At 49.0% G+C, this 27,843-nt stretch overlaps 1 protein-coding gene across 1 annotated transcript in view; it reads left to right on the plus strand.

The window, feature by feature from the left end:
* Positions 1 to 2,628: 2,628 nt before the first annotated feature.
* Positions 2,629 to 27,843, plus strand: part of RAPSN (receptor associated protein of the synapse) — a 272,608-nt gene continuing 247,393 nt past the window's right edge. The window contains exon 1 of the mRNA XM_069221622.1: positions 2,629 to 6,204. Within this exon, the coding sequence (XP_069077723.1) occupies positions 6,013 to 6,204 (192 nt within the window). The 5' untranslated portion in view covers positions 2,629 to 6,012. The remainder of the gene's footprint in view (positions 6,205 to 27,843) is intronic.

Genomic DNA, 27,843 nt, shown 5'->3' on the forward strand with positions numbered 1-27,843 from the left:
TCTGTACCACTGTTGTCTCAAGGATAAATATTCGGATCCACTTCCATGCACAGACTTATAGGTTAAACATAAGGTTTTAAATTTGATGCGCTTTGCAACTGGTAACAATTGCCAATGTGGTAACACAAACTTGAGTTTGTGGTAATTGCATTTCCTAAATGCCAAATTCACGTTTAGGAAATGCATGATACATGTGAATAGGTAATCGCAAATAGGTATTCCCTAATCAGAGTTGCAATTTTAAAAATCGCTATTTTTGCGATTCCTTAAAATTGCACTGCGAATTTGTTTCATAAATCATGAAAGGTGATTTTGCATTCGCAAATGGTGGAATTTTGCGATTCGCACCATTTGCGAATGCAGAATCCTTATAGACATCTGGCCCTTACTCCTGCATTCCTGGTCGCCTGGGGGTACTGTGTTACTTACCTCTGTGGTTTTCTAGTACCCCCATCTCCCCTCTACACATTTTACTTACCTAGGTGGGGGTACCTTGTTCGCATTCCATTTTTTTAGCATATGTTTTGTGCTCCCCCTAGGGTCACTACTGGTTATTACTGTTTGCACTGTTTTGTAACCTTTTCTATGCCTATTTCTGATCGCTAGTGTATATATTTAATGTATTACTTATCTCCTACGGGTGGGTCACCTGTCTAGTGTTGTGTGGTGATTTGTGCCAAGGATAAAGTGCCTTTATTTTTGTAACACTGAGTATTTTCTTTCATGTGTGTGAGTACTGTGTGACTACAGTGGTATTCCATGAGCTTTGCATGTCTCCTAGATAAGCCTTGGCTGCTCATCCACAGCTACCGCCAGAGAGCCTGGCTTCTAGGCACTGCCTACACTACACTAATAAGGGATAAATGGACCTGGCATAAGGTGATACACCTTAGGTGCTCACCACACACCAGGCCAGCCTCCTGCAGTCTCCCAGACCAGCCTTCTCTATTCAGATCCCCTATTGGGAAGCCTTTTTTTAAAGGGATGACTGACCTGTACCCTGCAACCCCTCCTGTTGTGCCCCAGTGGGGCCTTAACGTTATGTGAGTTCCGACATAGTTGCCAGTTATGAATGTTAACTGTAAAAGCCATGTTTTTGGTGCCAATCACTTCGAGCAGTCCGGACAGTGGGATTCCAGGCTTCAACCCCCCCCCCCCTGGACAGGCTGGTGTTGCGAACCAGGGCTGCGTCCCTGCCAAGGGTTGTGACTCGCGTCCCCCTCGGCCTCGCCCTCCCATCCTTTCACCCCACCTCACCCCACGAAGTGCAAGTGCTCGCACAGGGTCGGCCCCAGGTGGGTGCCCAGCTGATACCTGGGTCGCACCGGGGCATATTGGTGGGTGCCCAGCTCCTCTTGTGCATCTGTGGTGCCAATCAAGATGCCACGGTGCCGCGCAGGCCCTGTCCAGGTAGATCACCCGCTGAATGAACACTCCGGGAGGGATCAGAGGCCGTTCAACCAGTGCTACATCGACCACTTCTGCCCTCGCCAGGGATCCGATTGCAGACATCTGGAAGGCGTGCAGGTGGGCATCACTGCACCTCCACAAGGATTACTGCTTGGACTCAGAAGTGCGACCAGAAGGCACGTCACATGGTCAGTTCTTGGGATTCCCTCATCTACCCATTCATCAGCCCTCCTCGGGACGGGGTAGCTTGGGAGGAATCTACAGGTGGAAGTATCCGTCGGAAGAGGTAGTTACCGCTGTGGTAATGGTGCTGGTTGGATAATCTCTCCCTGCTGATTCTTCACTGACCCCCTGGGGTCCCTCTTCCGTGGGCGTGTGAGGGAAGCTTTAAGAAGATCCCAAGTGTTTGTTAGTGATGCAGGGCTTGGAGAGAGTTAAGTGGTTCCGCGGATGCCATCTGACGCGACCCCCAGCAGGGGCAGGAAGCAGCGCCTCGTGCTGCCAGGGTGAGCGCTTTGAAGTTTCAGGGTGCAGCCCGAGTCCTGGGGTTCCACAGGCGCGGGGTCAGTCACTTTATTTTCGTCTTTTCAGATGCTTTCCTGTGTAGCTGCTTGAACGCCGGGGCTCCTGGGTTTGTTTGGGGGGTTTGGGGTGTCTGGTGGTGGCTTTCTGTTCTCTGGGGGGGGGGGGGTCCCACAATCATGACTGGTGTTTGTTGTCTTTATTCTCACTGAGACATTCCTGCTTTACGTCCTCATATGTGGTTGTAAAACTGACCTTTGGTCCGGACATTCTTGTCCAGAATTGCGACCCTTTCTTCTCACTTGTTCCCAGACCTGCCCCCTCGCGGTGCCCTCCTCATCCTCCCATGGGGTGTATGACCCACCCCCCCTGGGGGGTCACGGTCTGGTCCTCCTCATGCCCCCCCCATGTCACCGAGCTCCTTCATCTGAGGCGCGCATTCCTGCCCCCCTCGCTGGTCTCTCTTGAGTTATTAATACCCTCCTTGGCGGGGGTGGGGGTCTTCAAGCGGCTGCGGGTGTTTATGTCAATGAATGGCGGGGGGGCTGGTATTTATACACACACCCGTCTTGGAGTATTTGTGTCCGGGGCCCGGGAGGGGGCGAGGGCCCGCTGGCTCGGTCACCTTGGGACTTGCCAAGTCTTCTATTCCTGCCAAGCCTGGCCGGACTGGCAGGGACAGCTGTGGGGCTGGGCGAGGGGCAGGGCCGGCTCTGCTCCTGGGGGGCGGGGGACCCCCACCCTGGGAGACCTGGAGACTCGTCCACGGCTTGAAGTCTGACTGGGGCCCTGCTTGCTGCCAGCCCCGGCCGAGGGACCCAATGCTGGCACTGCGCTGCCCCTCCTCATAGGGTGCGCCGAGGGCCCCTGGACTGTGCTGAAGGGACCTCTGGGCGCGGCGCAGCTCACAGGCGGACCCCCAGGGCTGTGCACTGAAGGGATCTCTCGAGGCGCAGAGCTCTGGGCAAAACACAGCTCCCACGCGGAACCCCTGGGCTCTGAAGGGAACAGACCTCTGGACAAGGCACAGCTCACAAGGGACCCCTGCACTCTGGACTGAAAGGACCTCCCAAGGCACAGCTCACAGGGGACCCCTGCACTCTGGACTGAAAGGACCTCCCAAGGCACAGCTCACAGAGGACCCCTGCACTCTGGACTGAAAGGACCTCCCAAGACACAGCTCACAGAGGACCCCTGCACTCTGGACTGAAAGGACATCCCAAGGTACAGCTCACAGGGGACCCCTGCACTCTGCACTGAAAGGACCTCCCAAGGCACAGCTCACAGAGGACCCCTGCACTCTGGACTGAAAGCACCTCCCAAGGCACAGCTCACAGGGGACCCCTGCACTCTGGACTGAAAGGACCTCCCAAGGCACAGCTCACAGGGGACCCCTGCACTCTGGACTGAAAGGACCTCCCAAGGCACAGCTCACAGAGGACCCCTGCACTCTGGACTGAAAGGACCTCCCAAGACACAGCTCACAGAGGACCCCTGCACTCTGGACTGAAAGGACATCCCAAGGTACAGCTCACAGGGGACCCCTGCACTCTGGACTGAAAGGACCTCCCAAGGTACAGCTCACAGGGGACCCCTGCACTCTGGACTGAAAGGACCTCCCAAGGTACAGCTCACAGGGGGACCCCTGCACTCTGCACTGAAAGGACCTCCCAAGACACAGCTCACAGAGGACCCCTGCACTCTGGACTGAAAGGACATCCCAAGGTACAGCTCACAGGGGACCCCTGCACTCTGGACTGAAAGGACCTCCCAAGGTACAGCTCACAGGGGACCCCTGCACTCTGGACTGAAAGGACCTCCCAAGGTACAGCTCACAGGGGGACCCCTGCACTCTGCACTGAAAGGACCTCCCAAGGCACAGCTCACAGAGGACCCCTGCACTCTGGACTGAAAGGACCTCCCAAGGCACAGCTCACAGGGGACCCCTGCACTCTGGACTGAAAGGACCTCCCAAGGCACAACTCACAGAGGACCCCTGCACTCTGGACTGAAAGGACCTCCCAAGGCACAGCTCCCAGAGCACCCCTGCACTCTGGACTGAAAGGACCTCCCAAGGCACAGCTCACAGAGGACCCCTGCACTCTGGACTGAAAGGACCTCCGAAGGTACAGCTCACAGGGGGACCCCTGCACTCTGGACTGAAAGGACCTCCCAAGGCACAGCTCCCAGAGGACCCCTGCACTCTGGACTGGAAGGACCTCCCAAGGCACAGCTCACAGGGGACCCCTGCACTCTGGACTGAAAGGACCTCCCAAGGCACAGCTCCCAGAGGACCCCTGCACTCTGGACTGGAAGGACCTCCCAAGGCACAGCTCCCAGAGGACCCTGAACTGTTTACTGAAAAGACCTCCCAAGGCACAGCTCACAGGGGACCCCTGCACTCTGGACTGAAAGGACCTCCCAAGGCACAGATCACAGGGGACCCCTGCACTCTGGACTGAAAGGACCTCCCAAGGCACAGATCACAGGGGACCCCTGGTCTGTGGAGTAACCAGACCTCAGGGCAAGGGACGGATCTCAGGGCCGGACAGGCCTCCACTCTGGGCACAAGCGGACTGTGCACTTTAGGATGCCAACGCACTCCCCACCCCGGGCATAAGACGGGCACTGCAGATCGGGACATTCACAGGGGGCCCCGTCCGGCATCCACGCACTGGCAACCAAAGCACCTGACGGATCAGTGTCGAGCGCTGAGGGGCCCACGAGTCTCACACCCCTGGCACCGCTGAGGGGCCCACCAGTCTCACACCCCTGCCACCGAGGGGTCCTCTGACTGACTAACCAGGCCTGTCCCGAGGACAGCAACGGACTCTCCGGACCGCAGAGCGTCCAGATCCGGGCGTTGAACAAGACTCTGCAATGGCATAGAGTCCACATCAAGGCTTTGCGCGCGCTTTCACCGTGGGCACAGAGGGGTTGTGTAGTCAGGACAGCCTCTGCCGTGGGCACAGAGGCGCTGTTTACCGGAGTCGGCCTCCACAGTGAGCACAAAGGGGTTGTCTAGAGAGGCCAGCCTCGATCGTGCCACAGAGGGTTTGTCTAGTCAGGCCAGCCTCCATCCCGGGCACACAGCAGTTGTCTAGAGAGGCCAGCCTTCACAGTGGGCACTGAGGGGTTGTGTAGACAGGCTAGCCTTCACCCTGGGCTGTAGGCACAGAGGGTTTGTATAGTCAGGCCAGCCTCGACCGTGGGCACAGAGGGGTTGTCTAGAGAGGCCAGCCTCCACCGTGGCACAGAGGGGTTGTCTAGAGAGGCGAGCCTCCACCGTGGGCACAGAGGGGTTGTCTAGAGAGGCCAGCCTCCACCGTGGCACAGAGGGGTTGTCTAGAGAGGCGAGCCTCCACCTTGGGCACAGAGGAGTTGTCTAAGAGGCCAGCCTCCACAGTGGGCACAGAGGGGTTGTCTAGAGAGGCCATCCTCCACCCTGGGCACAGAGGAGTTATCTAAAGAGGCCAGCCTCCACAGTGGGCACAGAGGGTTTGTCTAGTCAGGTCAGCCTCTACTGTGGCACAGAGGGGTTGTCTAGTCAGGCCAGCCTTCATAGTGGGCAGTGAGAGTTTGTCTAGTCAGGCAAGACTCCCCAGTGGGCACAGAGGGGTTGTCTAGAGAGGCCAGCCTTCACAGTGGGCACAGAGGGGTTGTCTATTCAGGCCAGCCTCCACCGTGGGCACAAAAGAGGTTGCCTAGAGAGGCCAGCCTCTAGGGTGGAAACAGAGGGTTTGTCTAGTCAGGCCAGTGTCCACCGTGGGCACAGAGGGGTTGTCTAGAGAGGGCAGCATCCCCAGTGGGCCCAGAGAGGTTGTCTAGTCAGGCCAGCCTCCACCGTGGCACAGAGGGGTTGTCTAGTCAGTCCAGCCCCACCAGCTGTCGTGACCCACTCTGGGGTAGCTCGGCAGGGACCTGGCTGCCTTCGACCAGAGTCAGGGACGGACTCCCTGAATAAGGCATTTGCCCGCCTTCACCCCAATCACAGCTGCGGTGCCCGGATCCCCCAGGACGGCTGCAGGCGAGGAGGTGCCCAGGTCTGGGGGTCCAGGGGACACTCCTGGTGCAGCAGAGATGGGTCAGGACCAGACCAAGCAGCAGATCGAGAAGGGGCTGCAGCTCTACCAGGCCAACCAGACGGAGCGGGCGCTACAGGTGTGGCTGAGGGTCCTGGAGAAGAGCGAGGACCCCGCGGGCAGGTTCCGTGTGTTGGGCTGTCTCATCACTGCCCACTCGGAGATGGGTCGCTACAAGGACATGCTGAAGGTAAGCTGGGTGCAGCTCATCGATGGGGTGGCACGGGCTGCAGGGTTAGAGGCAGAACATCACCCACTGGGGGGTACAGGCTGCAGGGGGTACAGGCACTACATCACCCACTGGGGGGCACAGGCAGCAGGGGGTACAGGTACTACATCACCCACTGGGGGTACCGGCAATACATCACCCACTGGGGGTACAGGCTGCAGGGGGTACAGGCACTACATCACCCTCTGGGGGTACAGGCCTCTGGGGGTGGAGGTGAACATCACCCACTGGGGAGCACAGGCCGCGGGGTACAGGCAGAACATCACCCACTGGGGCTACAGACCGTGGGGGAGGGCGGGAGGCACAGTCCGCAGGGGAGTGGAGGCGGTGCATCATCCACTGGGGGTACGGTCCGTGGGGGGGAGGCACAGGCTGCAGGGGGGTGGAGGCGGTACATCACCCACTGGGGGTACGGTCCGCGGGGGGAGGCACAGGCCACAGGGGGGAGGAGGTGGTACACCACTCACTGGGGAGTACAGGCCGCTGGGGGTGGAGGTGGTTCATCACCCACTGGAGGTACAGGCCACAGGGGGGAGGCACAGGCTGCAGGGGGGTGGAGGCGGTACATCACCCACTGGGGGGTACAGGCCGCAGCGGGGAGAGACGCAGGCCGCAGGGGGTACAGTCCGTGGGGGGAGGCACAGGCCGCAGGGGGGTGGAGGCTGTAGATCACACACTGGGGGGTACAGGCCGCAGGGGGGGGAGATGCACAGGCCGCAGGGGGGTGGAGGCGGTACATCACCCACTGGGGGTATGGTCCGCGGGGGGAGGCACAGGCCGCAGGGGGGTTTAGACGGTACATCATCCACTGGGGGTACGGTCTGCGGGGGGGGAGGCACAGGCCACAGGGGGGTGGAGGTGGTACATCACCGACTGGTGGTACGATCCATGGGGGTGGGCACAGGCCGCAGGGGGGAGGAGGTGGTACACCACCCACTGGGGAGTACAGGCTGCTGGGGGTGGAGGCGGTACATCACCCACTGGAGGTACAGGCCGCAGGGGGGGGAGGCGTTACATCACCCACTAGGGGGCTACAGGGTGCTGGGGTAGAGGTGATACATCACCCACGGGGGGTACAGTCCGCGGGGGAGGCACTGGCCGCAGGGGGGTTGAGGCTGTAGATCACACATTGGGAGGGTACAGGCCACAGGGGGGTGGAGGCGGTACATCACCCACTGGGGGTACAATCGGCAGGTGGTGAGAGGCACAGGCTGCAAGGGGGTGGAGGCAGTACATCACCCACTGGGGGTACAAGCCGCTGAGGTCACAGGCTGCTGAGGGTACAGGCACTACATCACCTATGGGGGGTACAGTCCGCCGGGGGAGGCACAGGTCGCAGGGGGGTGGAGGAGGTAGATCACCCAATGGGGGGTACAGGCCGCAGGGGGGTAGAGGCACAGGCCACAGGGGGGTAGAGTTGGTACATCATCCATTGGGGGTACAGTCCGCGGCGGGAGAGGCACAGGCCGCAGGGGAGTGGAGGCAGTACATCACCCTCTGGGGGGTACAGTGGGCACCACAACCCCCAGAGGGTGACAGAGCGGCGGGTCGTGACACCAGTGAGCTGGTAGAGACATTAGTGTCGATTCACTAAAGTACCAGGGGTAGTGGAAATTACATAATCCAAATGTTCCGACATTGATGACGTCACAGGAAGTGGCATCACATTACTTTTTGACCCTGTGATGGAGAAAGTGCTGCAACATAACACTCTGGCATAAGGGCTCTCGGCTGAACTGAAAGGGTGAACATTAAGTGCAAGCTAAATCCAATAATGCAGCAGGTTTCTAAAGGAGACCCACATGTATTATGTACCATATACATAACAAGCATTTGCAATGCAACGGGTCTCGCATTTACTGGAGTTGGCGCTATTGACATTACAACATTTATAACTGTACTTCTTTTGCCACATTAATTGATCAACCCTGCCGCATTTTTGTTCCTTTTTGACACATAATTCCAAGTTAAGTTAATCAGTGGGAAATGCACTATTGTACATTATGAAACATCTATTGGTTAATACATTGCAGAGGTCTATTTGTGTAACCAGAGGTCTGTGTAACTAGAGGTCGGTGTGTATAACCAGAGGGCTGTGTTTGTAACCAGAGGTCTGTGTGGATAACCAGAGGTCTGTGTAACCAGAGGTCTGTGTGTAACCAGAGAGCCACAGAATTGAATCCTGCTTCCTGGGAAGGTGGGATCAAAGTCTATCCATTAAGCTTTTTTTACAGGCCGCCCACTTCATTACTTCCTCCTATGAGGGCTTCCCATGGTAAAAATATTTTAACAAAGGCACCTTTACAGAACCCCACCCTTGACCCTGGGGGTACCCAAAATCACTCTTCCCTTGATGCAATTGATTGTTAACAGGAACTAGAGCTGATGGGAGTGCATACACTTTTGGAATCGCCCATAGGGTCTGATGAGATAGTTAGCTTTCCACATCTTACAACAGATACGGCCATGTTTGAGGAGTCTGGGAAAATGCCCCAGCAAAGCAATGCATTGTTATCTTTAATTAGTTGAAATATTGCTGGGCTTCGTTCTAAAGTTGAAAATTTGGAATGGCTGGAGTTTATATCCACATTTGATATCATTTGTTTCCAAGAAACTTGGCTTACGGCACCTTTCCATTTAGACGGCTACTACTCCGTGTCTCAGCCAGCTACTCCATCCAGAGCAGGCAGACCAAGTGGCGGTCTTCTGGTACTTGTGTCTTTATTACTCCCCAAAATTGAGGTTTCATTGATTTGGTCTTCTGCTTTTTTTTTGGTAGTTTTATTATCAATATCTGGACGGAAAGACATTCTACTGTTAAACTTTTACAATAACATTCCAAGTGTTGCCCTCCCAGGAAGTCTCGAAGAGCTTACAGACCAACTAGACTTAGCCGGGAAACTCCAGGACAGGGAATTTGATACGATCTGGGTTGGAGATTTTAATGTTCAGTTATGCAAGTATGAATTACCCCACTTATGTGGTGCCGCTACAGAAGGCAGAGAGTCACTCACTCATTTCATTCACTCTAATTTAGGAAATGCCTTGAATACCCTCATTTATAAATTTTATCTTGCTTTTGCAAGGGATATGGCAAATAGTCATATAAGAGAAATACCCACCTATACAGGGAGTACTAATGGCAGCATTATTGATTTTATTCTTATCAACTCCTCACTTTCACGTTCAATAGTAGATTTTAAAATTAATTCTCACTGTGCCAGTGACCATAACCCTTTGAGTATAAAATTATCCTTTAAAACTAGAGTAATCTTACCTAGGACTGCATATAAAGGGAAAGAGGTGTTTAAAAGAAATTCTGGCCCTCGCATGAGGTGGGAGAGAGTAAACCCTAACACTTTTCACGCGAACCTTATAACTCAAAATAAGGCTGACATCAACACTTGCTTGTCCCTGCAATCCACTCCATTCCACCTTATAACTGCCTTTGAATCTTTAAGCTGTGCTATTTCTGAGGCACTGACGTGTGCCCAATATCCCAAAGGTGCAAAATCTCAACGGTGGTTCAACTCTGCCTGTACGGCTGCCCATAGAGATCTAAAGTCAGCGATCAAAACTATTCCATGTAATCAGGATTTAATTAAACAGGCCAGGGGCCGATACAAATCAGTCCTTGAAGAGAGAAAGAATGAAATACGCATTAGCGCTTGGGAAGACCTTATGGCAGCGACGGAACTACGGGATCCCTCTCAATTTTGGAAGGTGGTTAATCACCCATATTTCTCAGGAAAGGAAAATAGGGACGACGACTGTTTGATACCAGAGGGGGTTTGGGTAGACCATTTTTCATCTATATTTCAATCTGCAAATAATCCTAATGATGGAGGGGAGGTACGTGGCCTCACATGTTCGGCTACTCTAATTCCAGCTAAGAGCGGCATTTTACTTGAGGCACATGAGATCAGTGCAGCAATAACTAAAATGAAACTAAGGAAAGCTCCTGGCCCCGATGGGATACCGGTGGACCTATTTAAATCTCTACCTGATCTGTGGGTTCCATTAATCACAAATGTTCTGAACAGTGCTATTCAAAGTGCCATCCCCTCCTCATGGTTAATGGCAATAATCGTCCCGATCTTCAAAAAGGGTAATAGGCTTGGCCCTTTCTGCTATAGACCCATCTCTCTAATAGACTCCACGGCAAAGATCCTGGGGAGTGTCATTCTGACCCGGCTCGAGGATTGGGTTGTAAGGACAAACATTCTATCGCCAATTCAATACGGGTTTAGGCCTGGATTAGGCACAGTGGATCAGGCCCTAAATTTACATCTTATCCTCAGTAAATATGTTATTGCCAAAAGGGAACCTATCCACTTAGCATTTATAGACCTGTCCAGTGCATTTGATATGGTGAATAGAGCAAAACTGTGGGACATAATGGATACAATGGGGATTGAGCAAGATTTGCTGGATTTGATCAAACGCTTATACTCTGACCTCTCTATTTTAATTCAGTTTGGACAACATGGTGAAAGGTCTCATCCCCTTGCTTCCAATCGAGGTGTTAGACAGGGCTGCACACTGGCACCTTTTTTGTTTCTACTGTAAATAAACGGCTTGTATAATTGTTTGGTCCAAAATGGTAAGGATTTCCCAAGGATGAGTTTTAGACAATTGCCAATTTTATTATATGCCGATGATGCTGTTTTAATCGCCCGCACGGCCAATGGTCTACAGACCCTCCTGGATCTTTTTTTAACACACACACGAGAGCTTGATTTGAAAGTCAATTTTTAAAAATCACACGTTATGACCTGCGGTCCTAAAAACACTCGTACCAAATGTTTTAGAATGGGGGGGACACTTTGACAAAGGTAAAAGACTTTTGCTATCTAGGTCTGTATTTAAGTTCCACTCTGTCTTGGAAATTCCATTTGAATTTTAAGTTTCAACAACTGGCAAGAAATGTTGAGGCAATCTTTCGTTTTGCCCGCAGATTAGGGCATAGACCGGTCCATCAGATCCTCACGCTCTACAACTCTAAATGTGTTTCGGCGGCGATTTATGGGGGTGGCTTTTGGGGATATACCAGCCAAGCATTCTACAGCTTGCAGAGAATAAATTCCTTAATCGGTTACTTATGGTACCTAAGAACATAGCGAACATTTTATGCCATGAGGAACTGGGAATCCGCTACATTACAGATTTGATAGATATTGCCCCACTTTTGCTATGGATAAAAGTATGGTCAAATCCGGCGGCTACTTTAACACACGATTGCGTAAAAGATTGTATTTCACTAACAAACTGTAACAAAATTCCATGGCTAAATTTTGTTCACAATGGCTTCCGAAACTTGGACTTGGAGTATATGTATTTTAAACCAGAGCTCCTGCCAGCTAATGCGAAAGAAATTGTTAAACTTCGGCATAAAGAGCATGTTATGAATCTTAGATACCAAGTAGCAGAGAAATTGAGTTCTTTTAATTCATACATACAAATTTTATCATCAGACTTGCTAGAACCTTATTTTGTTTGGTCCCCAACCCCTTCTTTATACTCTTTACTCGTACTTTTTAGATTTAACCTGATCCATTTTAGAGTGGCGTTCCCGATAAAATGTGTGTGGGAAAAAACACTACCGCCATGCCCTTGTGATAACTTTTCGAAACAAAGCACTTGCCACTTTATTTTATTTTGTAAACTTTACTCAGCTCCCAGGAAATCCTTTCTATTACCCATTTTGCGTAACTTGCACACTTCTTCCTACAAAGAAGGATTGACTGGCATCCAAAGCCTCTCATCCAAACAAATGTGCATTTCTATTCTTAGTTTTATTAAATCCACTACCACCATTAGAAACCGATATGAACTGGTAATGTGACTATTTATTGAGAGAAACTAGGCATTGTCTTATTACTATATTGTCTTATCATTATATACGCTTTCATAAGTATTTATTATCTTATACTGTTTTAGTAAGCTTGGGCGGAAAGCTTAGATTTAATAGATTTGCTTTTTATGAATGCTATAAGTACTGTATTTTATGATGACTTTTATGTATGCATGTATACTTTTATGGCAAAACGCCGAATAAAGTTATTTTGACTGACTGACTGACTGACTGAATCCTGCTTGGTGCAATGGAGAATAGTGACGTGTGTGTGTTTAGTACTATGAGGTCCAAACCTGTGACAGAACCCACTGTCCAACTGGACACCCCTCATCAACGAAGATACGCTGAAAAAAATGAAGTAAGTCCATACACTCCGGGGCTCCCACGGACCTATGCCCCCATCACATCTTCAACAGTGCTACTGAAACTATCGCCCCCAAGCTCCACCTCACCATCAACCGCTCACTAGCTGCCGCCACCTTCCCCGACGAATGGAAACACGCCGAGATCCACCCCCTCCTCAAGAAAACCTCTGCAGACCCCATGACCTCAAAAACATCAGGCCCATCTCCCTACTTCCATTTCCTGTGAAAGCCATTGAAAAAGCAGTCAACAGCCAACTCACCACATTTATAGAAGACCACAACATCCTCGACATCTCCCAATCCGGATTCAGGTCAAACCACAGCACCGAAACAGTCCTCCAGGCCGCAACAGATGACATCCGCTCCCTACTGGACAAGGGAGAGATGACGTCACTCATCCTTCTAGACCTTTCGGAGGCTTCCGACACAGTCCCCCATCACACCCTAATAAGAAGACTCCACGAAGCCGGCATCAGAGACAAGGCCCTCGACTGGATCCAATCCTTCATCTCCGGCAGAACGCAACAAGTGTGACTCGCCTCCTTCCTTGCAGATCCCACACCCACCACCTGCGGAGTGCCACAGGGATCCTCCCTCAGCCCCACGCTGTTCAACGTCTACATGGTCCCGCTAGCCACCCTCGTCAGAAGCTACGGAATAAACATCATCTCCTACGCCGACGACACCGAACTCATCCCCTCCCTCTCCAACAAACCCGACAAGGCCAGACATAACTTCCATGAAGGCATGGAAGCAGTCGCCAACTGGATGAGAAACAGCTGCCTTCATCTCTCCTAGGGGGCTAGGGGGCTCCACCAAAACGTGTTTTTTTAATGGTGTAGGGAGCTACAGGGAGTGCAGCATTCCCCCAACAACATTAAAAAAACTCTGTAAGTCTCCTGGGTCATTGAATCCTTGATCCCAAGGAGAGCCACCATTTTTGTTTATAAAGTCTTCCATGGTAGAGCTCTTCAGCTGGAGTGCAGGTACCACTATGGCCTCAAAATGTTAAAAGAACACTCAGACATGATAGTGTTTTCTTAAAAAGGCTTTATTGAAAATATGTTATTGCCATTATTAAACATTGCAATGTGGGAATTTATGAAATATACATTTGATTATGGTGACTGATCACTCTGTGCCAAAGCTAAAAGATCAGCATTATATGTGTTGATGTGCTGGCCCTTTTATTAAGCCTGTAGATCTGCCTTACTTAAAATGACACTTTTAAAGTGTTAAATGACAAAGCCATGAGCAGCGGCATTGGGGCAGGCCAGATGATGCGCACAACCACAGGCTGCGCATGGCCTCTGGCTGTGCGCAGCATAGTGTTTGGTGTCCCCAAGGGGTTTAAGTGCAGGGCCTAGCCACAGGCCAAGCGATGTTCCCAACCTCACACACATATGCCAATGGACATCTTACTTTATGCAGTGTTTAAATGCAGTATTTAGATGCAGTGTTTATATGCTGTTTACATGCAGTGTTGAGATGCTGTGTGTACATGGTGTGCTTAAATGCAGTCCTTAGATGCAGTGATGCAGTATTTAGATGTGGTGTTGAGATGCTGTGTTGAGATACTGTTTTGAGATGCTGTTTTGAGATGCTGTGTTTAGATGCAGTGTTTAGACACTGTGTTTAGACACTGTGTTTAGAGGCTGTGTTTAGATGCAGTGTTTAGTTGCAGTGTTTAATTGCAGTGTTTACATGCTGTTTACATGCAGTGTTTAGAAGCAGTGATACAATGTTTAGATGCAGTGTTTAGATGCTGTGTTTAGATGCTGCTTCACATCTTTAGGTGCAGTGATACATTGTGTAGATTCAGTGTTTAGCTGCTGTATCTGATAGAGATTTCTAGTTGCAGATTGCTTACCTTTTGAATTTCCACAGACGTCAGTTTGGATCCAGAGATTTGGTGTCAGTCTGGCTCTGGGGATTTTTCTCGAGCAGTACCCTTGTGTGCCATCAGGTGGCATCGGTCAGCTCAACGGCTATTGTCGGCATTGTGTGAGCCACACATGGGGGGTCATTACAACCCTGGCGGATGGTGTTAAAGCGGCGGTAAGACCGTCAACAGGCTGGCAGTCTTTTTTTTGGTATTATGACCATGACGGTTACCGCCATGGTCATCCGCCGCTTCTCCGTTCCGCCCGCCAGGGCGGAGATGACCGCTGTGCTGGAGACATGGGTCTCCAGCCCGGCGGCCGTCACAATACCGCCGCCGGTATTTTGACCCGGCTTACCGCCGTGGATTTCCAGCGGTAGGAACCGCCATGAAATCTATGGCGGTAAGCACTATCATTGCCAGGGAATTCCTTCCCTGGCACTGATAGGGGTCTCCCCCACCCTGACTCCCTCCCCTACACCCACCACCACCACTGCCACCCCCCAAAGGTGGCAGGGCCCCCCTCCCCACCCCGACCCCCAACATCACATAACTCACACACACATGACACGCACGCAGGCACCACCAACACACACACGCACACACCGACATACATGCCTACATCCACACACTCAGTCAGACACGCACACCCATATACAGCCATACACGCACACATCCATACAGACATACATACAGACATACATGCACTCATTCCCAAAACAAGCAACACACCCGCAAGCATACACGCACTCACACACCCCCTCTGCATACACAAACGCACACCCCCATGCACCCACACAACACACAACACCCCCCCCACCCCCCTCCCCTAACGGACGATCGCCTTACCTGTTCCGTCGATCCTCCGGGAGGGGATGGGAGCCATGGGGGCTGCTCCGCCGACACCACACCGCCGCGCCGAATCACAGGACGTGATTCGCTGGGCGGTGTTCTGTTGCCGTGGCGGTGGAGGTGGAGCAACCTCCACTTCCCCGCCGCCCGCCAGTATGGCTGTTGGCGGCTATCCGTCCTAAAAAGGACGGAGAGCAGCCAACAGTCATAATACGCCGAGCGGCAAACCGCCACTACTGGCGGTCTTCCACACGGCGGTCCCTCGGCAGTCTTGTTAATAGACCGCCGAGGTTGTAATGACCCCCATGATGTCACCGGACCAATGTAGACATCACCCTGGTGCTGTTTAAATGCTGTGTTTAGATGCAGTGTTCAGATGTAGTGACGCAGTGATGCAGTGATGCAGTGATGCAGTGATGCAGTGGTTAGGTGCAATGTTTAGATGCAGTGTTGAAATGCAGTGTTGAGATGCAGTGCTGAGATGCAGTGTTTAAATGCAGTATTTAGATGCAGTGATCCACTGTTTAGTTGCAGTGCTTAGATGCTGTTTAGATGCTGTGTTTAGATGCAGTGTTTAGATGCAGTGATGTAGTGTTTAGTTACAGTGTTTAAATGCAGTTAGATGCTGTGTTTAGATGCTGAGTTTAGATGCAGCAAGGCAGTGTTTAGTTACAGTGTTTAGGTGCAGTGTTTAGATGCTGTGTTTTGATGCAGTGTTTAGTTACAGTGTTTAGATGCTGTGTTTATATGATGCATTTTGTTGCTGTGTTTAGAGGCAGTGTTTAGATGTAGTGTTTAGATGCAGTGTTTAGGTGCTCTGTTTAGGTGCTGTTTTTAGCTGCAGTATTTAGATGCAGATGCTGTGTTTAGATGCAGTGTTGAGATGCAGTGTTGTGATGAGATACAGTGCTGAGATGCAGTGTCTAAATGCAGTGTTTAGATGCTGTGTTGAGGTGCTGTGTTGTGGTGCAGGGTTGAGATGCAGTGTTTAGATGCAGTGTTGAGATGCTGTGTTTAGATGCAGTGTTTAGGTGCTGGGTTTAGGTGCTGTGTTTAGATGCAGTGTTTAGATGTAGATGCAATGTTTAGATGCTGAGTTTAGATGCAGTGATGCAGTGTTTAGTTACAGTGTTTAGAAGCAGTGCTTAGATGCTGTGTTTAGATGCAGTGTTCAGATGAAGTGTTTAGATGCTGTGTTTCAATGCTGTGTTTAGGTGCTGTGTTTAGATGTAGTGTTTAGGTGCTGTATTTGGGTGCTATGTTTAGGTGCTGTGTTTAGGTGGTGTGTTTAGATGCAGTGTTTAGATGTAGATGCAGTGTTTAGATGCTGAGTTTAGATGCAATGATGCAGTGTTTGGCTACAGGGAGTGTTTAGAAGCAGTGCTTACATGCTGTGTTTAGATGCAGTGTTTAGATGCAGTGTTTAGGTGCTGTTTTTAGCTGCAGTATTTAGGCGCAGATGCTGTGTTTAGATGCAGTGTTGAGATGCAGTGTTGTGATGAGATACAGTGCTGAGATGCAGTGTTTAAATGCAGTGTTGAGATGCTGTGTTTAGATGCAGTGTTTAGGTGCTGTGTTGTGGTGCAGGGTTGAGATGCAGTGTTTAGATGCAGTGTTGAGATGCTGTGTTTAGATGCAGTGATGCAGTGTTTAGTTACAGTGTTTAAAAGCAGTGCGTAGATGCTGTGTTTAGATGCAGTGTTTGGTTACAGGGAGTGTTTAGAAGCAGTGCTTACATGCTGTGTTTAGATGCAGTGTTTAGGTGCTGTTTTTAGCTGCAGTATTTAGGCGCAGATGCTGTGTTTAGATGCAGTGTTGAGATGCAGTGTTGTGATGAGATACAGTGCTGAGATGCAGTGTTTAAATGCAGTGTTGAGATGCTGTGTTTAGATGCAGTGTTTAGGTGCTGTGTTGTGGTGCAGGGTTGAGATGCAGTGTTTAGATGCAGTGTTGAGATGCTGTGTTTAGATGCAGTGATGCAGTGTTTAGTTACAGTGTTTAAAAGCAGTGCGTAGATGCTGTGTTTAGATGCAGTGTTCAGATGAAGTGTTTAGATGCAGTGTTTCAATGCTGCGTTTAGGTGCTGTGTTTAGATGCAGTGTTTAGGTGCTGTATTTGGGGGCTGTGTTTAGGTGGTGTGTTTAGATGCAGTGTTTAGATGTAGATGCAGTGTTTAGATGCTGAGTTTAGATGCAGTGATGTAGTGTTTAGTTACAGTGAGTGTTTAGAAGCAGTGCTTAGATGCTGTGTTTAGATGCAGTGTTTAGATGCAGTGTTTAGGTGAAGTGTTTAGATGCAGTGTTTCAATGCTGTGTTTAGGTGCTGTGTTTAGATGCTGTGTTTAGGTGCTGTGTTTGGGTGCTGTGTTTAGATGCAGTGTTTAGATGTAGATGCTGTGTTTAGGTGTTGTTTTTAGCTGCAGTGTTTAGATGCAGATGCTGTGTTTAGATGCAGTGTTGAGATGCAGTGTCTAGGTGCTGATTTTAGGTGCTGTGTTTAGATGCTGTATTTAGGTGGTGTGTTTAGGTGTTGTGTTTAGGTGCAGTGTTTTGATGTAGATGCCATGTTTAGATACAGTGTTTAAAAGCTGTGTTGAGGTGCTTTGTTGAGGTGCAGTGTTTAGATGCAATGTTTAGGTGCTGTGTTTAGTTGCAGTGTTTAGATGTAGATGCAGTTTTTAGATGACGAGGTTAGATGCAGTGATGCAGTGTTTAGTTACATTGTTTAGTTACAATGTTTAGAAGCAGTGTTTAGATGCTGTGTTTAGATGTAATGTTTAGATGCAGTGTTTAGATGCTGTGTTTAGATGCTGTGTTTTGGTGTTGTGTTTAGGTGCTGTGTTTAGATGTAGATGCTGTGTTTAGGTGCTGTTTTGAGCTGCAGTGTTTAGATGCAGATGCTGTGTTTAGATGCAGTGTTGAGATGCAGTGTTGAGGTGCTGTGTTGAGGTGCTGTGTTGAGATGCAGTGTCTAGGTGCTGCATTTAGATGCTGTGTTTAGGTGTTGTGTTTAGATGCAGTGAATAGTTGTAGATGCAGTGTCTAGATGCTGAGTTTAGATGCAGTGATGCAGTGCTCATATGCAGTGTTTAGATGCAGTGTTTAGATGCTGAGTTTAGATGCAGTGTTTAGATGTAGTGTTTAGATGCTGTGTTTAGGTGTTGTGCTTAGATGCAGTGTTTAGGTGCTGTGTTTAGGTGTGTTTAGATGCAGATGCTGTGTTTAGATGCACTGTTGAGATGCAGTGTTTAGATGCAGTGTTTAAATGCTTTGTTTCAGTGCTGTGTTGAGATGCAGTGTTGAGATGCAGTGTCTAGGTGCTGCGTTTAGGTGCTATGTTTAGATGCCGTGTTTAGGTGCTCTGTTTAGGTGTTGCGTTTTGGTGCAGTGTTTAGATGCAGTGTTTAGGTGCTGTGTTTAGATGCAGTGTTTAAATGTAGATGCAGTGTTTAGATGCAGTGTTTAGATGCTGTGTTGAGGTGCTTTGTTAAGGTGTTGTGTTTAGATGCAGTGTTGAGATGCTGTGTTTAGATGCAGTGTTTAGGTGCTGTCTCTCTACACTGCATCTCTTGAGATGCAGTGTCTAGGTGCTGTGTTTAGGTGCTGTGTTTAGATGCCGTGTTTAAGTGCTGTGTTTAGGTGTTGTCTTTAGGTGCTGTGTTCAGATGCAGTGTTTAGATGCAATGATGCAGTGTTTAGATGCAGTGTTTAGATGCTGAGTTTATATGCAGTGTTTAGATGTAGATGCAATGTTTAGATGCAGTGTTCAGATGCTGTGTTGAGATGCTTTGCTGAGGTGCTGTGTTTAGATGCAATGCTGAGATGCTGTGCCTAGGTATTGTATTTAGGTGTTGTGTTTAGGTGCTGTGTTTAGATGCAGTTTTAGATGTAGATGCAGTGTTTAGATGCTGTGTTTATATGCAGTGATGCAGTGTTTAGTTGCAGTGTTTAGAAGCAGTGTTTAGATGCAGTTTTAGATGTTGTGTTCAGATGCAGTGTTTAAATGTAGATGCTGTGTTTAGGTGCTGTTTTTAGCTTCAGTGTTAAGATGCAGATGCTGTGTTTAGGTGCTGTGTTCAGATGCAGTGATGCAGTGTTTAGATGTAGATGCAATGTTTAGATGCAGTGTTCAGATGCTGTGTTGAGATGCTTTGCTGAGGTGCTGTGTTTAGATGCAATGTTGAGATGCTGTGCCTAGGTATTGTATTTAGGTGTTGTGTTTAGATGTAGATGCAGTGTTTAGATGCTGTGTTTAGATGCTATGCTTATGTGTTGTGTTTAGATGCAGTGTTGAGATGCATTGTTTAGGTGCTGTGTTTAGATGTAGATGCAGTGTATAGATGCTAAGTTTAATTGCTGTGTTTAGATGCAGTGTTGTGAGAGGAGGGCTCTTTTTGCATGATTAGCCCCCACTTTCCGCCTGATGTTGATGTGTTCTAGAAGTTGGTAGTGCCCAGGGCCCCTGCTAAACAGGTTCCTTGGGCCAGATCTCTTTCCCTTAAACTGCTGTGATGCTTGGCACAATTGGTTATACTCTTAAATACCCGTGTAAGTCCCTAGTAAATGGGCACCCCAGAACCCAGGGCAAGAGATATTAAGAGTAGGCTCCTGGGGGCAGCAGCACTGATTGTGCCACCCCCAAAGGCCCGGCACCCAGATGCACCCAGCATTGCCAATGATTGTGCCACCCCCAAAGGCCCTGCACCCAGCATTGCCAACGCAGGCTGCGGAATTCTTAGGTCAAGGGCAACAAGTTTTTATGTTTACTTTGTCCTTGGGACAAGTAGGCCCAACCCTCTGCAGCACAAACCCTTTGGCTGCCTGCAGTTGAGGTAATGTGTTTCCAAAAGATAATGCTGTTCAAACTTGTATTTATGGTTCATTATTTGAAAGCCTTCATTATTAGGGTGAGTGCTGTAAATAAATGTTTTAAGGTCACACTTCACTACTGACGTTGGTTCCAGTACAAAAAAAAAAACGTGTATACACATGTTTGAAAGGTTTAGGCTATGAGGCTAAGTATAATGCTCCCAGAATGCTCTCTGATTAGATGCAAATGAAGTGTCATTTAGTAAAATGTGTTGATGCATGCTAGTATTTCCCAAAAATATTTCTAATGGAAAATCAGTGTAACCATTTTCAACACGAATATGGGAAGCATGAAAATAAACAAACACTGACAAAGCCAACTGGTCTGACATATTTTTATAAGTCTTTTAGTTTCATCAATGCATGTCTTGTTTTGACATGGCTTTTGTAACACTTTATTGTTGTGGGAGCTACCAGGCCCTCAACATTGTAACAAACACTGGCAAAAACCCCCCAAAATGTTTTTGAACTCTAAAAGCACACGTTGCCACCAGTGGCATAACAAAGGCCCCGCAGCCGCCCTCCAGGGGGCCCCTTCAGCACAGCACCTGCCCTGAGTGAGTCTGGAGAGGGGGCTCCTCCATGTTCTTTGCAAAGGGGCACCCTCCATTTTCGTTACGTCACTGATTGCCACTGTAGTTCCTGACACTGAACAAAACTACTTTGTGTGCCAATATGCTCCTTGTGGAAGAGCAGAATGCGATCACTCACAGTAAAGCCAGCCGAAAGAGAGAGAAATAGAAGTTTAATAAAAACAAAATGTCTTTGTTAACACCAGACCTAATTAGGGACCAAGACCCACATGTAGGTAGCTTTTTGCATGTCGCAAACAGCGACTTTCGCTGCTTGCGACGTGCAAAAAGCACATTGCGATGCACAAACCCAGTTTTGCGATTCAGTAACCTGGTTACCGAATCGCAAAACGGGTTTGCGACTCGCAATTAGGAAGGGGTGTTCCCTTCTTAATTGCGACTCGCAGTGCAATGTAGGATTGTTTTGTGACCGCGAACGCGGGCGCAAACCAATCGCAGTTTGCACCCATTTCAAATGGGTGCTAACACTTTCACAAAAGGGAAGGGGTCCCCATGGGACCCCTTCCCCATTGTGAATGTCACTGTAAAGAAAATTTCAGAGCAGGACCACTGCCTGCTCTGAAAAAATGAAACGAAAACGTTTCATTTTTCGTTTTTGTAATGCATCTCGTTTTCCTTTAAGGAAGCAGTCACAGACATGGTGGTCTGCTGTCTCCAGCAGGCCACCATCCCTGTGAGGGCCGCTATTCGCAAGGGGGTCGCAAATTGCGACCCACCTCATGATTATTCACTAGGTGGGCATTTGCGAAGCGCTTGTGAATCACAGATGGTGTCAGGGACACCATCCTACATTCGGATTTGCCACTCGCAAATTGCGAGTCACTCTGACTCGCAATTTGCGGGTCGCAAATCTGAACCTACCTACATGTGGCCCCAAATTCTTAAAGAAAGTCACAAAAGTGCACCCATGGTATATGTCGTACCCCTATAAAATATTAGTGAACTGTATTTTAGCATGGGTAAATACGCATGTGTAGATTTGCTCATGTGAAAATCTATTGAGCATTTGCAAGTTCATTTTCCCTCCGACCACTTTCTTCCCAACCCTGGAAGAAGTTCTAATTCTGCCATTGTCAGGAGTAAATGTCCAACCTTTCTTATCATGGGAAAATATTAGAGAGAAGCTGGTGAAAATCTTTAAAACATGCAGGTTAGTAGGTTTGCAGACTCAAAGGCATTCCAGCCCTGGAACTATTGCTTACTGCTTCCTCCAGCCCCAGTATGCAGATCTGCAGAAAGGTGGCAAAATAAGGAAATTCTAACAGTAGGGATTGAAACTGCAAGTATTCAAGCCCTACTATGGTAGTAGCCTTGGCATAATCAGAGAGGCTATTATCAGAGCTCTTACATAATGAGATTGCTGCCATAATTTGTCGCCACACTACATGGCACCAATGGGACAAGTAGATCTTTTTACAGGACAAGTAGATTTGAGAAGCAACCTGTCCCCTGGACAAGTAGATATTTTAATAAATTCCACACCCCTGAGGCTGAGTGCACCGGGGCAACCCTAAAAAGATAAACTCGACATGGCACACTCTCTGTGTGCCCTGTCCACCATACACTGCATATGTTATGGGTAAGCCACCCCTCAAGCAGGCCTTTCAGCCCTAAGGCAGGGTGCACCATACTATATGTGAGGGCATAGCTGCATGAGCAATATGCCCCCACTGCGTCCTTGCTAAACCTAGGACATAGTGAGTGAACAGGGCAGCCATTTTAATGTATGTACTGGGCACTGGTCATACACGAGTTTCCCAGCTACATAATGGCCATCCTGTACCCTGGGTTGTTTGGTATCAAACAACTCAGAATATTAAATCCAAACTGATGCCAGTATTGGATTTAACTTTAAATGTACCCAGGGGGCAACTTATAAGTGCCCCCTGCAAAAGCTAACCCTAAGTGGCAGAGTTGCTGGCTGGTTCCATCCAGCTGCCAATCCAGACAGCCAATATGCAAACCTGGGGGAGAGCACTGGCTCTCTGGTTTGTAAGACAATGCCTTTTCTGGGTGGAGGAGCTAACTCCCCCTCCCTCAGGAATGTGCAACACCCTGGCGGTGAGCTTCAAAAGGCTACAGCCCCTGAAACTCAAGCCCCAGGCCTGCTGCTAGCAGCAGAGGGCTTCCCCCTTTGCAAACCCCCACTTTTGGTGGGAGCAAAGGCGGGAAACCAGACAAAGGGTAGGAGGAGTGGCCTCACTGAGCATTCACCACCCCTAAGGGCTTGCAATGCGAAGTGGACCCCTTGATTCAGATTTCTCCATCTTGGAATGGGGAGAAACAGCCAATGAGGTTTAGGGAAGTGACCCTTCCCACAGGAAGTGGTCACTGTAGTGGGTGTAGCTACCCAAGGGTAAGGGCCCCTTTGGACACTAACAGGTTCCCCCTAAAACGCCCATGAAATTCAGTATTTAGTGGGCTCCCCTAGACCAAGATTTTAGATTTGGAAAAGATTTGAAAAGGTTCCCAAAGAGAGAAGAAGACCAGCACTAAAGAAGCCGCCAGGACGAGAACTGAGGACCTGCTGCACCAGAAGAGGTGCCAAGACCCCTGCTTGTTGCACCAGAGTCCAAACAATCGCAACATCGGAGGAGCTGAACACTGGACCGACCCCAAGAAACCCAGAGGACCTCCGGGCTTCAAGGATCACCCCAGATCTCCCTGGGATGCACCACTCAAGAAATGCAAGTAAAACTGCTAAAGACCAAGAAACCAGTGAAGGACACTTCACTGAATCGCCGATATCGCCATGACCGGAGGTCACAGTTGGACCCAACGACACACAGATGACAGTCTGGAAGTGCCCCCCAGCTGTACTGAGTTTGGTGGTGCTGCAACCCCTGGTGGCTGAGATAGAGCAATACCCTGGGTCCTGGTCAGCTGACGTCAGACCAGGGGAAAACCAGCTCTCCCAAATCTGGAGGAAGCTCCAGTTGAGGGACTTGAGGAACACCCTGGACCTCCAACCAGAGTGCCTCTGTTGTCCTGCAAGCGACCCCCAAAGAGACTTACCTCCAGCTCCAGAGGACTCCATTGCGCACAGCATCCAAGACCTCCAAAGCGCCCTGCACCTGGCCGTCCTGGGCCTTGCATCACGGGTTCTGCTGTGTGCCCCGGGTCCCCAACCCCTTGTGACCTCGACAGCCAAAAAAGACCCCCAGGCACCACTTTGAATTTGCAAACCAGCTCCTTTTCCAAATGGCCCATCCAGGTGGCCCTGTGCCTGCACCAAGAACATTGCCAATGCTGCTCCCACCAAAACCAGGAGCTGCCCGAAGCGTTCCAGCTGGCACAAGGTGCCCACCAACCCCTGCAACCATCCTGCAAAAGAAGAGACTGGTAACTCAACTGTACGATTTTTAATGCATTTTTAAAAGTGACTGCCTATTGATTCCAATGGTGCGTAATTACGCACAGAAAGACTAACTTTGATAAAACTTTAAAAAGTCATAACAAGAAAAGTACTTAACCTATTCTAAAGATTGTGGTCTTAAAAATTATTTAAAAGTCTGAAGTATTTTTATAAATTCTGGTCTTGAGTTATTCATTGAGTGTGTGTGGTGCATGATTGGATTTGTGAGTACAGCAAATACTTAGCACATCTCCTGGATTAGCCTAAGTGCTCGACCAGCTACCTTACAAATGGGAGCATTAGGTGGTCTGATTTTTACCCCTGAAAACTAACATGTGCTTGTTCGGACCCTCTGCAGAGTGTACTTGGTTTTTGTGCACTACATAGAGGGCCAGCCTCCAACAAGTGTTTAGATGTAGATGCTGTGTTTAGTTTTTTTTAGCTGCAGTGTTTAGATGCAGATGCTGTGTTTAGATGCAGTGTTGAGATGCAGTGTTGAGATGCAGTGTCTAGGTGCTGTGTTTAGATTCCGTGTTAGGTGCTGTGTTTAGGTGTTGTGTTTAGATGCAGTGTTTAGATGTAGATTAAGGCCCTCATTCTGACCTTGGCGGGCGGCGGAGGCCGCCCGCCAAAGTCCCGCCGTCAGGTTACCGTTCCGCGGTCGAAAGACCGCGGCGGTAATTCTGACTTTCCCGCTGGGCTGGCGGGCGGTCTCCTTCAGACCGCCAGCCAGCCCAGCGGGAAAGAGGCTTCCACGATGAAGCCGGCTCGGAATCGAGCCGGCGGAGTGGAAGCTGTGCGACGGGTGCAGTTGCACCCGTCGCGTATTTCACTGTCTGCGCAGCAGACAGTGAAATACATTTAGGGGCCCTCTTACGGGGGCCCCTGCAATGCCCATGCCAGTGGCATGGGCACTGCAGGGGCCCCCAGGGGCCCCGCGACCCCCCCTACCGCCATCCGGATCTCGGCGGTCCGACCGCCGGGATCTGGATGGCGGTAGGGGGGGTCAGAATCCCCGCGGCGGTGCAGCAAGCTGCGCCGCCGCGGAGGATTCAATGGGGCCGCGGTACACTGGCGGGACCCCGCCAGTGGTGCCGGTCCGACCGCGGCTTTACCGCCGCGGTCGGAATCCCCATTGAAGCACCGCCGGCTTGTCGGCGGTGCTCCCGCGGTCCTCCGCCCTGGCGGTCAAAGACCGCCAGGGTCAGAATGAGGGCCTTAGTGTTTAGATGCAGTGTTGAGGTGCTGTGTTTAGATGCTGTGTTTAGATGCAGTGTTTAGATGCAGTGTTTAGATGCAGTGTTTAGATGCAGTGGTTGGATGCAGTGTTTAGATGCTGTGTTTAGATGCAGTTTTTAGATGTAAATGCTGTGTTTAGGTGCTATCTTAGCTTCAGTGTTTAGATGCAGATGCTGTGTTTAGATGCAGTGGTGAGATGCAGTGCTTAGATGCTGTTTTGAGGTGCTGTGTTCTGATGCAGTGTTGAGATGGAGTGTTGAGATGCAGTGTTGAGATGCAGTGTTGAGATGCAGTGTTTAGATGCTGTGTTGAGGTGCTTTGTTGAGATGCAGTGTTGAAATGCAGTGTTTAAGTGCTGTGTTTAGCTGCTGTGTTTTGATACAGTGTTTAGATCAGGGGTCTGCAACATTTTCGGTAAAAAGAGTTACTTATGTTCTATGAAAGTCATCCTGCGCTACTAACATTAGTGGTGCTGCAGTGACCGCCCCATCCAGCATTGTCAGCAGTGATCACATCAGTACATTAGGGAGGGTTGCCAGCAGTAAAATAAAAAAGTGTTGTAGGAAAGTACCATCCTTCTTGGCATGTGTAGTGCTTTCCTCTTATTTAGTTTCTAAGCACTAACATAACACAACAGAAATGCACTTCTGAGGTCAAAGAAGACTTTTATTGTTGTTATATGAATGACGAATTAGTAGCTTTCAAGTCTGCGTTAATCAAACAAAATATATCAGTTTGCAATATACACAGCAGGTTATATTTATAAGATATTGAATGCAAAGCAAAACAAATACTTCACCGTGTAGGAACTATTTACAGCTACATCTTTCTAAGGTCTGCAAGCTGATGACCCCTGTCAGCCGCGAGAAAGAGTTTCATCTACCCACACGGGATGCTGGCAGCTGGCGCCAAGCTCCAGCACGAGGTCCGGCAGATTCGAATCTCACTCTCTGCAGCCTGTTACATTTGTTACAAAGGTGTGCCCCCTCCTCTCAGACCTGGGAAACTGAGCAAGCCCTTTGGAGACTGGCCAGGTCTCCAAGACTACTCCTGTTCCCAAGCTCAAGCGAAGGAAAAACAACACCCATGTACCCTCTCTTATCAGGTCTAGTCTACTGTGAGAGCAAAACATCTTGGTTAGTTTCATCTGGTGCAAAAACACAGCTTGGAAAAATACAGCTTAGATTCTCAACTGCAATGTCTAACTCCACGTTAAAGGCAATGGGCAGCTAACCTAAATATCAAATGCAATGTCATGTTAAAGGCAATAGGCAGCTAACCTAAATATCAAATGCAATGTCTAGTGTCATGTCAAAGCCAATAGGCATCTAAGCTGAATACAAAATGCAATGTATAATATCATGTCAAAGCCCATAGGCAGCTGAGCTGAATATAAAATGCAATGTATAATATCATGTCAAAGCCAATAGGCAGCCAAGCTGAATACAAAATGCAATGTCTAATATCATGTCAAAGCCAATAGGCAGTTAAGCTGAATACAAAATGCAATATATAATATCATGTCAAAGCCAATAGGCAGCGGAGCTGAATACAAAATGTAATATATGATATCATGTCAAAGCCAATAGGCAGAATATCTAATAGCATGTCAAAGTCAATAGGCAGCTAAACTGAATACATCATGTCAAAGTCAATAGGAATGCAATGTCAAAGCCAATAGGCGGCTAGACTGGATACAGCATGTCAAAGCCAATAGGCAGAATACAGAATGTAATGGCTAATGCAATGTCAAAGCCCATAGGCGGCTCAACTGAATACAGAAAGTAATGGCTAATGCCATGTCAAAGCCCATAGGCGGCTCAACTGAACAAAACATACCATGTGCTACTGGTGAACATTGAGCAACTAATATGCGCAGTGGTGAAACACAAAGTCATTGGTCAAAACAAAATGTAACAAATGGCAGTACATTCCGCCCTTTGACCAATGAATTTTTGTTTCACATATCTCTTGTTTCAAACAAAAACAAAAAAAAACATCAGCACAAAAAAAAACATTATCAGCCAATCAGATTTGAATGATCAAAACAATCCCTGTAAAGCAATAGAAGTGAATTAACACATTGATTTCATAACCTTTCACATCAGATACATCTATACAGAAAAGACTGGGCAATTTTTTTTTATACTCTGAGTGAGTCTCTAATTCAACAGTGTTAGCAATTTGATGTGGCATGAGTTCTGCTCATGTAAAGGTGCACGGTCCACCTGAAAGGTTTGCTGGAAGATAAGCAAAAGTCAGAGTTCCATACGAGAGGAAAAAAAAAAACACAGCAAACAAGTTGAACTTGAACTGAAGGCGCAGTTTGCGCAAAATGGATCCATGGTGCTGGCACTTTACTCAGCCAGGTTCAGGTTGGGGGTTCGGTCCCTTCCCCGACCCCACACGCACACACCGGAAGGGGGACCACACAGCGCACTCAGGGACAGTGGCGAAACGTGGTAGGATCTGCAAAAGAAACAAGTATGACTTTTCTTGCAAATAACATTTTTCATTTAAACTGCACCCTTCCTCTTTCTTTCCCTGTTTTATAATCAGCAGGACGTTTTTGAGGCCCTTTGTTATATT

The sequence above is a fragment of the Pleurodeles waltl genome, chromosome 3_1, assembly GCF_031143425.1.
Source record: "Pleurodeles waltl isolate 20211129_DDA chromosome 3_1, aPleWal1.hap1.20221129, whole genome shotgun sequence".
NCBI classification, from domain to species: Eukaryota; Metazoa; Chordata; class Amphibia; order Caudata; family Salamandridae; genus Pleurodeles; species Pleurodeles waltl.